This window comes from Balaenoptera borealis, assembly GCF_965194805.1.
Source record: "Balaenoptera borealis genome assembly, chromosome: 1".
Lineage (NCBI taxonomy): Eukaryota > Metazoa > Chordata > Mammalia > Artiodactyla > Balaenopteridae > Balaenoptera > Balaenoptera borealis.
This window is the reverse complement of record NC_138860.1, coordinates 166398106-166411955: the sequence shown is the minus strand read 5'-3', so window position 1 is coordinate 166411955 and position 13850 is coordinate 166398106. Positions and strand designations below refer to the sequence as shown.

The 13850-nt window shown below is 56.3% G+C and overlaps 2 protein-coding genes across 4 annotated transcripts; both read left to right on the top strand.

Annotated features, from left to right (window-relative positions):
* Positions 1 to 1084: 1084 nt before the first annotated feature.
* On the top strand, positions 1085 to 5479 carry LOC309614751 (gap junction beta-5 protein-like). 3 transcript variants are annotated; one of them, XM_082363549.1, is made up of 2 exons: positions 1085 to 2050; positions 4096 to 5479. In XM_082363549.1, the coding sequence occupies exon 2, from the start codon at positions 4120 to 4122 to the stop codon at positions 4939 to 4941; it is 822 nt and encodes a 273-aa protein (XP_082219675.1). In that variant the 5' UTR covers positions 1085 to 2050; positions 4096 to 4119; the 3' UTR covers positions 4942 to 5479. The 3 variants fall into 3 exon arrangements, with proteins under 3 accessions (XP_082219675.1, XP_082219673.1, XP_082219674.1); XM_082363547.1 differs by having other exon boundaries at positions 3518 to 5479; XM_082363548.1 differs by lacking the exon at positions 1085 to 2050 and adding an exon at positions 2905 to 3651.
* A 7-nt stretch (positions 5480 to 5486) lies between these two features.
* Positions 5487 to 11733, top strand: GJB4 (gap junction protein beta 4). Its single transcript, XM_082363344.1, is given in 3 exon segments — positions 5487 to 6537; positions 8379 to 8985; positions 8988 to 11733. Coding segments are annotated over 3 exon segments (1320 nt in total). The 5' UTR covers positions 5487 to 6081; the 3' UTR covers positions 9245 to 11733.
* Positions 11734 to 13850: the final 2117 nt, after the last annotated feature.

The window sequence follows — 13850 nt, the reverse complement described above, 5'->3', positions numbered from 1 at the left end:
AGAAACCCTCCCGGGGCACACCCTGCCTGCCCTCCCCACTCCCCAACCGTCACTGCCTGACCCGGGTTTTGCCTTTTTAACCCAAAGACATCATCCATCCACGTGAGATTTTCTCTGGCGAGTAGTCTGTCTCCCCCTCCTTTCTCTGCCTTCCTTACATCTCAGAGAGAAGAGATGAGGAACAGGGAAAGGGGGAGGAAGTCATTTTGGGTACCCACCACGTGCCAGGTGTGTGAGGGCAGTTCACATACATCAGAGGCAGTGGTAGAAAGGGCTTCCTTTGTGCCGGGCACTGTTCTGGCACTGTGCCTCTATTGGCTGGGCTCATCTGTGTGCCAGCCCTACGAGGTAGGCAATGCTATTGTCCCACTGCACGGATAGGAAACTGGCACCACACGGAGAGGAAGAGGCAGAGCCGGATCCAGGCCACGCAGCCTGCACTCGGGCACCGCCCTGCACTGCGCTCACTGTCCTCACAGGACACCCCTCACGGGCACAAAATGTCTCATTGTACACCCGAGAAACAGGGAAAGTACCCAGATCTGAAGGTACCAGAGGTGAGATTCAAATCCAGGGCTGTGAGATTCCAGATGCAGGGGTGTGGGCCCAGACGTAGGGGTGTATGAATTCCAGATGCAGATCTCCCCTGCCTTAAGGCAGTTCCTTCTTCCGCCTGACCCATTAGACAGGGAGGCACCTACTCCGGACAGGACTCATCCACCCCAAGGGACCCCAAGTCCCTTCTGCTGGAACTCACCCTCAACGTCCTTCTTACATCTCTGTGTCTCTGGGACCCCATCTGTGTGCCTGCCCCGGGCTGGGGGACCCTGCCAGCCTCTTCTGCTCCTCTCTTTATCTGTGTAGCCCAGCCCCAAACACAGCACCTGGCACACAGCCGTGTCTCAGCAATGATTCTTGAATTCAAAACACGGGCTGGTGGAAAGGCTAGTGTGTGTGGTATGGGGGTGGGGAGCAGCCCCTCGGGGTCGGGGTGGACAGTAGAGGGCAGTCAGCCATGAAAGGGCTGGGGAGGAGCTTGGTGTACGTGTTTGGGGAGGAGTGGGGCTGTGTGTGCAGGGAACTAGATTCCAGCAGCAATGGGAAGCTGGGCCCAGAAACTGTTCCATGACCTCTTCGCCATCATGAGAGGCTATGCAGCTGGTACTAGACTTATCAGCTGGTAATTAAGGTCAAGCTGGTGAGTTCCTGGGGGTCAGGGGCTGATCCGTGTTATGTCGTGCTCACGACAAGCCCCTAAAAATGTCCGTTCGTGGGGACTGATCTGCTCATTCAACAGGCGGGTCCCTAGAGCAAATTCAATTAAAATCAACTATTCCAATACAGTCTGATGAGGGCGTGGAAGCTGAGGGCAGTGGAAGCCCTGAGATGGGGCCCTAAGCCACCTGGGGCTGCACAGTCAGGGAAGGCTTCTTGGAGGAGTAGGCCAGGTGAGGAGAAAGGTGAAGGAAGGGCATCCAGGTGGGGACTATTGACGGGCAAAAGCATTTGGGCTGGAGAGAGAATTTGGAACTCATGGCATTTCCAAAGGTAACTGAAGCTGCGAGAACAGAAGGCCACTGAGCAGCAACTAGAGAGGGAGGAGAGTCTGGAGCAGCCCATAGAGTCCCAAGAAGTAGCAGTGGGAATTTCTGGAAAGGGTAAGAAGCCAGGTCAGGCCTCGGCTTCTTCCACACAAGGCCAGGGATGGGAAGACAAGCGGGGAGTCAGAGTGGACCTGTGGTTGTCCCCGAACGGATGCCAGGATTTGGGGCTCAGTCCCTGGGAGGAGGGAACCCCTAAATTTCCTGGGCCTCATCAGAGGCAGTCTGGGGAGGCTGGGGCCCAGCCAATGGCCGTGCCTGGCGCAGCTCCTCCTCCTCCTGGCCGGCGGCACGCCCAGGCTGCCTGCCGAAATCTGCAGGCTCTGTCCTAGGAACGGGCTTCCCCAGACACTCTCCCTGGTTCTGACATGAGTCCCGGCTGCCTGCTGAGTTCGACGGCTGGCAGCCCGGAGCCGGTACCCAGAGAGCCCTGAGGAGTAGCCACTCAGGTAAGGCCATCTGTGTCCAGATGTGCCCTGCCCCTCGGCACACCTGGAAGGGGGAGACTTCTCTGGTGGAGAGCAGGGGGAGTGGCCTGGACACAAGACCACCCTGCGTCCTGATGGTGGAGGAATGAAGATGGGCCCCTCCCTCCTCTGCTCTGAGTTTTTCCCCTTGCTCCCCAGCTGAGCAGAGGTGGGAGCCAGGGACTGAGTGGGAGAGGGGCTCACAGAGGGGCCAGGAGCTGAGCAGGTGGGGCAGCTCTGCCTGGGCCTGCAAAACCCCGCCAACCCCAGGTTGGGCTGGGCGGAGAGCCCCTGGGCTAGAGCCTCCTTGGGTGTTCCCTGAGAAGCTGCCAGGAGTTCCGCCCACCTTAAGCAGGACTGAGCAAAGACAAGTGGATGATTCAGAGCCAGGGCCCACATTCTTGTGTAGACAGGACAGTGGAGAGACAGGGCAGGGAGCAGAGTCACCCACAGCCTCCCCTACTGGGGATTCACCTGGTGGAGGAGGGAGTGGACACAGCAGGCACCTCCCCGAAACCTAAGGAAAGGGGCCCAGGCCCAGAGTGTGGGCTCCGAAGCCAGCCTGCCTGGGTTCAAATCCCAGCTCTGCCGCTTACCAGCTGTGTAACTATGAGCAAACCTCTCCGGGCTCCACTTTCCTCATCTGTAAATTGGGAATAAAACATATACCCTTTTATACAGTTGCTGTATTGATTCATGCCAAGTGCTCAGAACAGTGCTGGCACTGCATAAACACCTGATAAATGCTGGCTTTTATCACTACCCTGCCCATCTGCAGTGGATCACGCAGTGGGGGGGGGAGGGGCGGGGGGAGGGGGAGGGGCAGGACAGCACAGTCACCTTTGGCCTGGACCAGCACTAACCCCTTAGAGCAACAGGCTGTGCAGACAGGCTCCCTGAGGTCCCAGGGAGCCCAGTAGGGTAAGACCACCGTGCATAGGTCTCAGTGGACCCCCCAGGAACCAGGCAGAGGAATTCCAAGAAAGGTCGTTGGGCACCCCTCACTCTGAACCATAGTCACATTCCCTAATTGGAGGTAAATCCGATTCCTGTGTGTTCATCACACCAAACTCGCCAGCAGAACTGACCAGAGCAGCATTTCCCATTTCGGTGTCTTGACAAGGCTGTTCTACAAGATGACAAAAAAGGGTTCTATAGTCAAAGGAGTTGGTGCAATGCTACATATTCTGTCCTCCTTTGGGAGACTCATAATGTGAATTTATTCGCATGGTCAAGTAAAGGGACCTATTTAACTTTGCACTGAACATAGTGCTTGCCTACTTTTCTTGAGCACAGAATAGAATCCTTTTCTCTTGCTGCTTCTGTTGCCAGCCTATCGAGCAGGGTTCCATGGAACACCAGTTTGGGAAGCACAGGAATACCAGGCTACTCTATGAAGCCTATTGTATCAATATCAAGAGAATCATCGCTCCCTCCCTTTTGTTTCAGCTGCATTGCCGTTGGCCTTGCTTCAAGTGAGCCGCACGTGGGCAGGACACTGCCTGGATATTTATAGTGTTAGACCAGACAGGAGTTTGGGGACAAGGTTCCAGCCTCCTCTCTAGCCCCATCCCCCAAGCCAGGTAAAAGGCAAAGAGCAGGTCCCCCTTGGGAGGAAGCTGTCTAAGGGGAGACAGCCTAGCTCCGAAAGGAAAGGAGAAGTCAGCCCCAGGTCCGACTCGCTGAGGAGGGGGGCCATGGTTGGGAGAGAGAGGGAAGTCAGCATGTCCCACCTCCTTAAGACCTGGGAGGACTAGTGGCTCCCCGGACCTGCCTTCACCCACTTTTATGGCTAAGAGTTGGGTTCTGGGCTGAATGACCTGTGCTCAAGGCCCAGCTCTGCACCTAATCGTGTGTGACCCTGCAGAAGCCCTCTGAACCTCGGTTTCCCTCAGCTGTAAAGGGGACGACAATAGAACCTAGCTCTGCCATGGCTGGGAGGACCCAACCCGGCGACGCTGTTCTATAAGGTGCTGCGGGTGAGTGTTCTGTAAACTTGGGAGATGACAGTCATCCTCTCCCTGCAGTAGCGGCCAACGCCCGGGGCCACCATGAACTGGGGGATCTTCGAGGGTCTCCTGAGCGGGGTCAACAAGTACTCCACAGCCTTCGGGCGCATCTGGCTGTCCCTGGTCTTCATCTTCCGCGTGCTGGTGTACCTGGTGACAGCCGAGCGCGTGTGGAGTGACGACCACAAGGACTTCGACTGTGACACCCGCCAGCCGGGCTGCTCCAACGTCTGCTTCGACAAGATCTTCCCCGTGTCCCACGTGCGCCTCTGGGCCCTGCAGCTCATCCTGGTCACGTGCCCCTCGCTGCTCGTGGTCATGCATGTGGCCTACCGCGAGGTCCGGGAGAAGAAGCACCAAGAGGCGGCAGGGAAGAATGGCGGGCACCTCTACCCGGACCCCGGCAAGAAGCGGGGCGGGCTCTGGTGGACGTACGTCTGCAGCCTGGTGTTCAAGGCCGGCGTGGATGCCGCCTTCCTCCACGTGTTCCACTCGTTCTACCCCAGATACACCCTCCCTCGCGTGGTCAGGTGCCATGTGGCTCCGTGTCCCAATACGGTGGACTGCTTCATCTCCAAGCCCACGGAGAAGAACATCTTCACTCTCTTCATGGTGATCACAGCCGTCGTTTGCATTGTGCTCAACATTGTGGAGCTGGCCTACCTGGTGAGCAAGAGGTGCCGCGAGTGCCTGCTGGCGAGGAAAGCCCGGGCCACGGGCCTGGGCCACAGCCGGAACTGGACCACCACTTCCTCCAAACAGGACAACCTCCGCTTGGGCGACCTCATCTTTCTGGGCTCAGACGCTCCCCCTCCTCTCTTACCAGACCACCCTCGAGACCACGTGAAGAAAACCATCCTGTGAGGGGCTGCCTGGTCAGGCCTGGGTTGGAAGGACCCGGCAGCCAAGGTGCAGCCTTGGGGGTGAGAGCACTGTGCAGAGAGTGGGGACAGGCAAGAGGGAGGGTCTGACGACCTAGGTTCAGATCCCTCTTCCCCAGCTCCTGCCGCCTGCCCCAGCTGTGTGGCCTTGGGCAAGTTACCCTTCGGAGCTGTACCTCGGTTTCCTTTTGTGTACAACGGAGATGATGAGGCACCCCCCAGCAGGTCTGCTGCTGTGAGGAGGGGCTTAATACGAGAACGGATGTGCACATGCCTTCAGTGTGTGCTGCCCACAGTCAGGGCTTAATAAAAGTCAATTCATTCACTGATTCAAGGTGACCTTTGATCCTTCGACCTTTGCGAGCCTTATCAGGTCATGGGGTCAACATCTCTGCCCCTGCAAAGGGCTGCGCTTGATCTAGCCAGGTAAGACAGCCCCCAGCACTCCTGGGGGGTCATGCTCCTTGCTCATGCTCAAGTCTAGCCTTTATCCCCAGTTGCAGTTTTAGGCCCGTGGGTTGTCTGCAAAGAGAATGGAGCTTTATTACATGGGGAACCGCGTGTCTCGGTGGAAAGTTAATGGGCTTTTGAGTCATAACACTTGCATTTGAACACAAGTTCCAGTGGAACACTGAGAAACCGACCACAGCCCCTCTCCAAACCGGGTTAATAATACTGAGCTGGTGGGGCTGTGAGTCTGGATGAGCTCACGACTGCAGATGGGGTTAGCCGGCTGTAAAAAGGGCCACATAAGCGTTAGTCACTGGTGTTAGGAAGTGCTCTATAAATGCTTGTGGGAAATGAGGCAGAGGAGCCCCTCCCTGGCTGCACATTAACCTTCACTGTTCCAGGCCCAAGGCCTCTCTGCAGCCCCCACTGGGTCACGCTCCGACTTCCCCAGAAACCCAGGCCCATGGAGGCTTGACAGGGAGGCTGTGCATTTCACGCTGCGACCTGCATTCCTTGTCTCCACCAGGGCAGCGGTACCCTTGTCCAGAGGAACCATAGGCAGGCCTTCCCACGCCCTACACAACTCTCCAGCAGCCCAAGCTCTAGTCCCCAGAAATGTCCTGCCAGGGTAGAATGCAACCCTGGACTGGATCAAGGTCGCCCCTTTCCATAGATGTCAGCTGCTAAGGGCCTCAGAACCAGGCTTCCAGAGAAAAAGGTAGGAGAGAGGCCTGGGGACAGGGGGACGGGGGCAATAGGGCAATGGGAGGGGGATGGGGACAACACCATTTGGTGCCGACCAGGTCCCGAACACGAGGCTACCAGGCTCCTGCGCCTGCTCGGGCAGTTTCCCTGCCAGCACGGGGAGCCAGACCCAGCCATGCCTGGCCAAGCTGCAGAGAAGGCGTGGGCCAGGGGAGAAGAGACACAGGTGTTTGCTCTGAACGTGTGCCCCGCAAGCCCGCCCGCCTACCTGCCTGCCCACCCGATCGCTCTCATTTGGCTCATTGGCTCAGAAAGCTCCCCCAGCAGGGGAGTGAGAAACAAAAGCTGCCTCCAGGAGGCCCTCGGGCAGACGGGCAGAGAGACCGGCCCAGGGACAGGAGAGTGGCTGCTAGACCCAAGAAAGGTGAGGACCAAATCGGGAAGGAGGCTGGGCTGGGAGGCAGGAATGGGCTGAGGATCCCCAGGGGAACTCGGGCTGTGGGCCAGACTTCAGGGAGGAGTAGGGGGGGACAGAGGATCTCTGGAGAAACCCCAGGGAAGCCCCAAGGAGGGGAACGAATGTCCTGCCAGACCAAAGGGAGGACAGAAGACTAGAGAAGAGATAAATAAGAGGAGAGATGAGGAAGAAGTGGGGTTTTGACTGGGTTTAGCAAATGTCTATTGTGTGTTCACTGGGTCAGGCTCGGTGCTGAGTCCTGGGGGATCAGAGACGAATGATATGCGGAGGCTTCCCTCCAGAAGCTGACAGTCTGGCATGGAAAACAGGTAAACAGACCATTTAAGTACCAGTGAGGCATTCTTCCAGAAACGATGGAGGAGGGCGCTCAGAAAGTGTCCCAGAGGCACAAGGTTTGAAGATGCTGATACCTGAGTCAGGGATAGGGGAGGGCCCAGGGCCAGAGATGGAAAAAGATGTCACTGCAGGTAAGAGGTGTGGAGGAAGGAGCACGCAGGACACAGCCTGAATGAACCAATGGCCTGTGTGGGCAGCAAACAGCCACCGAGCAGACGGAGAAGGGAGGTGTCCCTGAAAGAAAAGGTAGATGGTGGGGGGATGACCGTGCCAGAGTCTTAGCTCTGTCCCTTCCCCAATCCCTTCCAAAGGCTGGAATGGTTGGAATTCTAGAGGAACCCACCGTGGTCAGGACAGTCAGCCCTCAGGCTCAGCACCAAAAGAAGGGGTGGCAGGATGATACCAAGCCACCATGGTTCCAAAGAGCCTGTTTCATTTGGAAGGGAATGTCAGGGTGGGGGACATCCTGGAGCCGGAGAGGAGAATGAGGATGGATATTACTCTGGGGTCTGCCCACCAGGCACAGGGCCTGGCTCATGCTGGCGCTCAGTTGGAGAAAGTTGAAGGATAAAAATACACATCCCTTGGGTTTCCCTGGTGGCGCAGTGGTTGAGAATCTGCCTGCCAATGCAGGAGACACGGGTTCGAGCCTTGGTCTGGGAAGATCCCACATACCGCAGAGCGACTAGGTCCGTGAGCCACAATTGCTGAGCCTGCGCGTCTGGAGCCTGTGCTCCGCAACAAGAGAGGCCGCGATAGTGAGAGGCCCGCGCACCGCGATGAAGAGTGGCCTCCGCTTGCTGCAACTAGAGAAAGCCCTCGCACAGAAACGAAGACCCAACACAGCCATAAATAAATAAATAAACAAATAATTAAATAAATAAATAATTAAATTTTTAAAAAATACACACCCCTCAGATTTCCCTGGCGGTCCAGTGGTTAAGACTCCGCGCTGCCACTGCAGGCGGCACGGGTTCGATCCCTGGTAGGAGAAGTTCTGCATGCTGTGCGATGTGGCCAAAAAAAAAAGATACATGTCCCTCCCATCCTGCCAGGTCCAGCCCTGGCAGCTGATGGGAGAGCGGATCATCCAACCCACACTTTGTTACTATTTCTTTAGAATTCATGTGAGCCCGCAGGCCTGAAGGTTGGAGTCGATGAGGTTGGTGGGCACATCCATGCAGGATGATTACCCTTCACATGTATCTATTACTTTGTAGAATAAAATATGCCCTGATTTTGGAACTGGAAGATGGACGTTCAAGACCAGCTCTGTCACTTCCAGCCGTGGGCCTTGGGCGTGTGCCTCTCTGGGCCTTAGCTTACTCTCCCGTGAATTGGGGACAATGGCCATCCTTACCCCACCGAGTCATTGCCAGTGTGGACATGATGACACGGTGGTTGTGAAATGGTTTGCCAGTCACACCCTTAATGAAGGTTCCCATTTCCAGGTTCTCCTAGGCCTTGTGACCCCCTGGTCTAGATCGTCCACACGAGGAACAAAGGCCACAGTCAGCATGAACTGGGCGTTCCTGCGGGGCATCCTGAATGGGGTGAGCAAGTACTCCACGGCACCGGGCCGCATCTGGCTGTCCGTGGTCTTCATCTTCCGCGTGCTGGTGTACGCGGTGGCGGCCGAGGAGGTGTGGGGCGATGAGCAAAAGGACTTCATCTGCAACACCCTCCAGCCGGGCTGCCCCAATGTCTGCTACAATGAGTTGTTCCCCGCGTCCCACGTGCGCCTCTGGGCCCTGCAGCTCATCCTGGTCACGTGTCCCTCACTGCTCGTGGTCATGCATCTGGTCTACCGCCAGGAGCGCAAGCGGAAGCACCGCCCGAAGCACGGGCCCGATGTCCCATCCCTGTACGACAACCTGGACAAGAAGCAGGGCGGCCTCTGGTGGACGGACCTGCTGAGTCTTCTCCTCAAGGCGGCCGTCGACTCCGGCTTCCTCTACATCTTTCACCGCCTCTACCAGGACTATGACATGCCCCACGTGCTGGCCTGCTCCGAGTCGCCATGCCCCCGCCCTGTGGACTGCTACATCTCCCGGCCACGGGGAAGAAGGTCTTCACGTACTTCGTGGTGGCCGCGGCCATGCTCTGCATCCTGCTCAACCTCAGTGAGGTCACCTACCTGGTGGGCAAGAGGTGCCTGCAGACCCTGGGCTCCAGATGCCGGGGGTCTCAGCACTGGACTCGCCTGCCCGAGACACGCCCACCGTATGCCCTCTCCCAGGGGGAGCACCCCCAGGATGGGAACTCTGTCCTAATGAAGGCTGGGTCAACCACAGTGGATGCAGGTGGGTGTCCATAACCAGTGAGGTCGGCGGCTGACACCACAAGAGCCTCTGCCTGGTCCCTAAGGCCACGGCAGGGCAGGTGAGGAACGTGGGTGTGGAGCTAAGGAGACCCACCCAGGGGCCAATGCTGGGAAGCAAATCGGTCTCTGGGTCCTCAGCCCCAGGGGAGGAAGGTTGATGGCTGGAGGGGATTTTGTATATGGCGATAGGGTATGTCAAACCCTTAATAAATATGATTTTCTCAGTGTTTTGCAGACCAGGGAGGGAGTGATGGGAAGGAAAGCAGGGGGGTTCATGATGGACCTTGGAGAGGAGGCCAAGACCGCTCAGTGGGCCTCTGAGCCCTGGAACCTCAGATCCAGGTTTACCCATCACACACACACACACACACAGTCACACCACACTCACACACACACACCACACACAGACCATGCCCTCAGGACGTGGTGGGAAGCCCAGAGGCTGACCCAGTGGTCTCTGGACTCTGCAACCAGCTGGTCAAAGCAGGAGGGGAGGTACCCCAGGAGACCCTGTGCCAGCATGAGTTGGTTCTCAGCGAGTGTCCCTCAGATGAGTGCACATGGCTCCCCCATTCCGGCCTCCCTAACCCTGCCCAGCACAGGTCCCCAGAGGTAAGTCCCTTGGAGGGTAGGAGAGGCAGGTCTGCTGTGCGTGGGGCAGCACCGAGAGCATGTCCCAGATGGGCAGTCTGCCAGTGTGTCTAGGAGGCCCACGCCCACAGGCCAGGGACCCACAGAGAGCATCCAAGCTAACGGGTCCCTCACATATCCTCAAGGATGAGGAACTTCCCTTCTCTTTACTGGCTACACAATCCCTCATCCTCCCCTATACACACCACTCAGACCTTGACAACGGCCAAAACCAGGCTAGACTTGCCCTGAGTCCCAGAACACACACAAATGGCTCATGGGACAACCGTCTGGGGGACCCCCAGGCATCTCCCACTCAGCAACCCCCAACCTGACCGTGTCATCTTTCCCCAAACCTGCCCTCCTCAAGGATCACACCTCCCCCATGAATAACACTGCCATCCACCCAATTGTCTAAGCCGGGAGCTAGCCTGACATCCTCATCCCCGCCCCATCTCCCAGCCCCTCACACCCCACGTCCCAGTACAGCACCAAATCCCACTGATTTCAACCCCTAAATGTTTCCTGAATCTACCTCTCCTCTCCCACCCCACAGCCTGACCACCTCCCACTGGGCCTCTCCCATCTGCCCTCCTCTACGGGGACAGAGCGGTTGTATACGAATCTGACCACATCATTCCTCCTGCTCTGACAGTCTTTCCACCATGACCACCACCCCCATTGCCCTCCACCTGGCCCCACTGACCTCCCCAGCCTTACCCCCCCACCCTCCTCATACCATCATAACACACCAAAGGGCTTGCGGATCTCCAACCAGACACATCACACTGGGTCGTGCCGGGAGCTTTTGGACATGCTGTTCCCTCTGCCTGGAATGCGCTTCCTCCCTCCGCCGGGACGCTTCCCCAAACCCCAGGGACAGCCTCAACCACCTTTTCTGTGTGCCAGCCTCGCCTGTACCTCTGCCATTCTCCCCGAATTGGAGGGGTCCTCTCTGCATGAGTCTGTGACCCCTTCACGCACAGGACAATGAGTCATCCAGCTCCCTGCTGCCTTCAGTAAAAGTTTGTTAAACGAGTAAACGGGCTATGAGCTGCTTGACAGAAGGGACCGTGACTCGTTTAGCTGAATCTGAATCCTCCACCACACCTAGCCCAGGGAGTTCAGCATGGTGTTTCCTTGCTTGTGTATTTTGTTGTTTTTGCTGTTGTTGTTTTAACTCATCCAGCCTAAAGGTTGTTTGTTTGTTTTATTAAGGTATTCAGCAATTATTCTTTATTGTTACTGGAGCTGAGAGATACTAAATCATTTAGGAGACACCATTTCATAGGGAGTATACATCCATTAATCAACTTCATTGTTTGGGAGCTAGAATTCGAAAGAAGGAACATCGTGCCAGCCTCTTCAGCTTTCCAGGGGAACTTGGTACTTTTTCCCAAGGTATCCACCCCCATCATACAGTGAGGGCACAGCAGCAGGAAGCTTAGGTCTGAACGGAATGGCGTTATGCAGATACACTGAATAAGTCCATATTACGTATCTTGGTTGACTCAGTCTCCCACCAAATAGTTTAAAAACTTCAGTTCAGGGGCTTCCCTGCTGGCGCAGTGGTTGAGAATCTGCCTGCCAATGCAGGGGACACGGGTTCGAGCCCTGGTCTGGGAAGATCCCACATGCCGCGGAGCAACTGGGCCCGTGAGCCACAACTACTGAGCCTGCGCGTCTGGAGCCTGTGCTCCGCAACAAGAGAGGCCGCGATAGTGAGAGGCCTGCGCACCGCGATGAAGAGTGGCCCCCGCTCACCGCAACTAGAGAAAGCCCTCGCACAGAAACGAAGACCCAACACAGCCAATAAATAAATAAATAAATAAATAAATAATTAAAAAAAAAAAAAAGAACTTCAGTTCACATGTGGGCACCTTCATTCACTCTTTCACTTGTTCATCTAAAAGTAGTTATTAAGCATCATTTGTGGATGGATGAGAAGTAGCAGCGTCATTCCCAAGACAGAAGCTTTGGGGAAGCTGGTCATTCCATTTCTGGTACCTGCACACAGCCTAAAGGTTTTTATAGGTGAGGAAACTTTGGCCTAAAGAGGGAAGGGGACCTTCCAAGCCCACTGAATCTGTAGGGGGCTGTGTCCCCTATGATCCCTGGAGAGCCTCCAAGCCCACCCCTGATGATGGAACAAGATCAGAGAGTCACCGCATCTTAGGTCAGGGTCCCTGGAAGCAGAGCCAGTGGCAGGAATTTGTGTGCATGTAAGGAAGGAACAGAGGAAGCAGGATAGGGAGGGGGAGGAGCTGAGCAGGGTGTGTGTTCAGGGAGACTCAGCCTTGACCTGATTGATCCCCATGGGGTGAAGGGCATTTGGATCATAAATCCCACCACAGCGTTGTCCCCCCCCGGAGGAAAGGGCATCAGGCTTAGGAACTCCCATAGCCGTCAGTCATTGGTTTCACCCCGAGCAGGAGGGCTGGCAGGAGGGGTAGGTGGCTCCCACTCAGTCAAGGTCAATTCTCCAGGGGCAGCTATAAGCCATGAGTGGATGCCCCCCAGGAAAGGGGACATGGGCAGGGCACCAATACCATCCACTGAACTCCTGACCTCAAGAAACAAGGTGGCCCCCACCACCAAGCTGTGATCACCCAACCCCGGGGAACAGGGTGGCCCTCTCGACCAGCTCAGAACCAGACGGCCCCAAGCTGCTCAGCCCAAGGCAGCTCCCGCATGCAGGACAGGAGACAAGCCACAGGCAACACCCTCTGAGATTCCAGGCTCCCCATTCCAAGGGCTGCTGCTGGGTCCAACACAGGGCGAGAGCATCCTAGGACCTTGACTACTCCCACGCCAGCCCTCTTCATGGGCACTGTTCCCAGAAGTCTCAAGTCCTGAGCCAACTGAGCCAGGTGGAGACCAAACACCATCTGACCAGCCTGAGGCCACCACTCTCTGACATTCCACCTCCATCTTCTTGAAATCTCTTCCCTCTCTTAGTCCCCGCCATCTTTCTCCTCCACCCTCCACCCAGCCCCATGGCTGCACCTACTTCTCCTCGTTCATTAAAGACTTGAGCACGTGACTTGCAGTCTTCCTGTATTCTCTCACGGCCCAGGGCTGCAGGGACCACCCATGTGTCACTCTGCCCTCTTCATTCCATGCCATCCTCGTGTCCTGTGACCTCCTCCTCCACTCCATTTAGCTACCCACTTGCAGGACCACACCCCGGACCTTGCCTTCACCCAGAACTGCTCCACCTCTAAAATCTTCCATCCAATTCAGGTCAGTGAATATTTATTGTTCACTTTTATGTGACAAGCCCTGTGCCAGGTGCACAGGATTTGTCTGGGAAGAATCAGGCACAGTCCCTGACCTCGTGGAGCTTACTTGCTATAAAGAGGATGGCTGCTGAACTCGTGACACCTGGGGAAGCAGGGGGTGCTGGGGGAGGGGGAGCCAACATCCGGGCACCCAGGAAAAGCTTCTCTGGGACTTCTTTCCTTTTTTTAGGCCGCGCCACGAAGCCTGTGGGATCTTAGTTCCCCGACCAGAGAGCGAGCCTGTGCCCCCTTGCAGTGGAAGCACAGTCTTTACCACTGGACCACCAGGGAAGTCCCTGGGACTTCTTAAGCTGACACCTAGAGAAAGAGGAGGATTCTGCCAAGCAAAGAGGGGAGGGGATTCCGGGCAGAGGGGAGAGTATATGAAAAGCCTAGAAGGGAGAGCAAACCTGATGCCAAGGACAGGAAGCAACCCAGGAGGGCTCATGGTAGGAGTCGGGCCGAAGTAGACAGGGGCTGGATCATGCAGTGCTTTCTCTGGAAATCTCCATTAATGATTTTGGACTTTATCCTAAGAACAATGAAAAGTCACTGGGGAGGCTTTGTACAGAAGCCACACGATCTAGTTCACAGCGTCTGGTCACAGTGCAGAGGGGCCGAGGCAGGGCTCTCTGTTTAGAGCCTGACTCAATAGTCCAAGTGAGAAACAACAGCGGCCTCAACTAGGG

Bases quoted from the DNA above. Each gene is read 5' to 3' on its own strand.
- LOC309614751 (XM_082363549.1), top strand. From the start codon at position 4,120: ATGAACTGGGGGATCTTCGAGGGTCTCCTGAGCGGGGTCAACAAGTAC.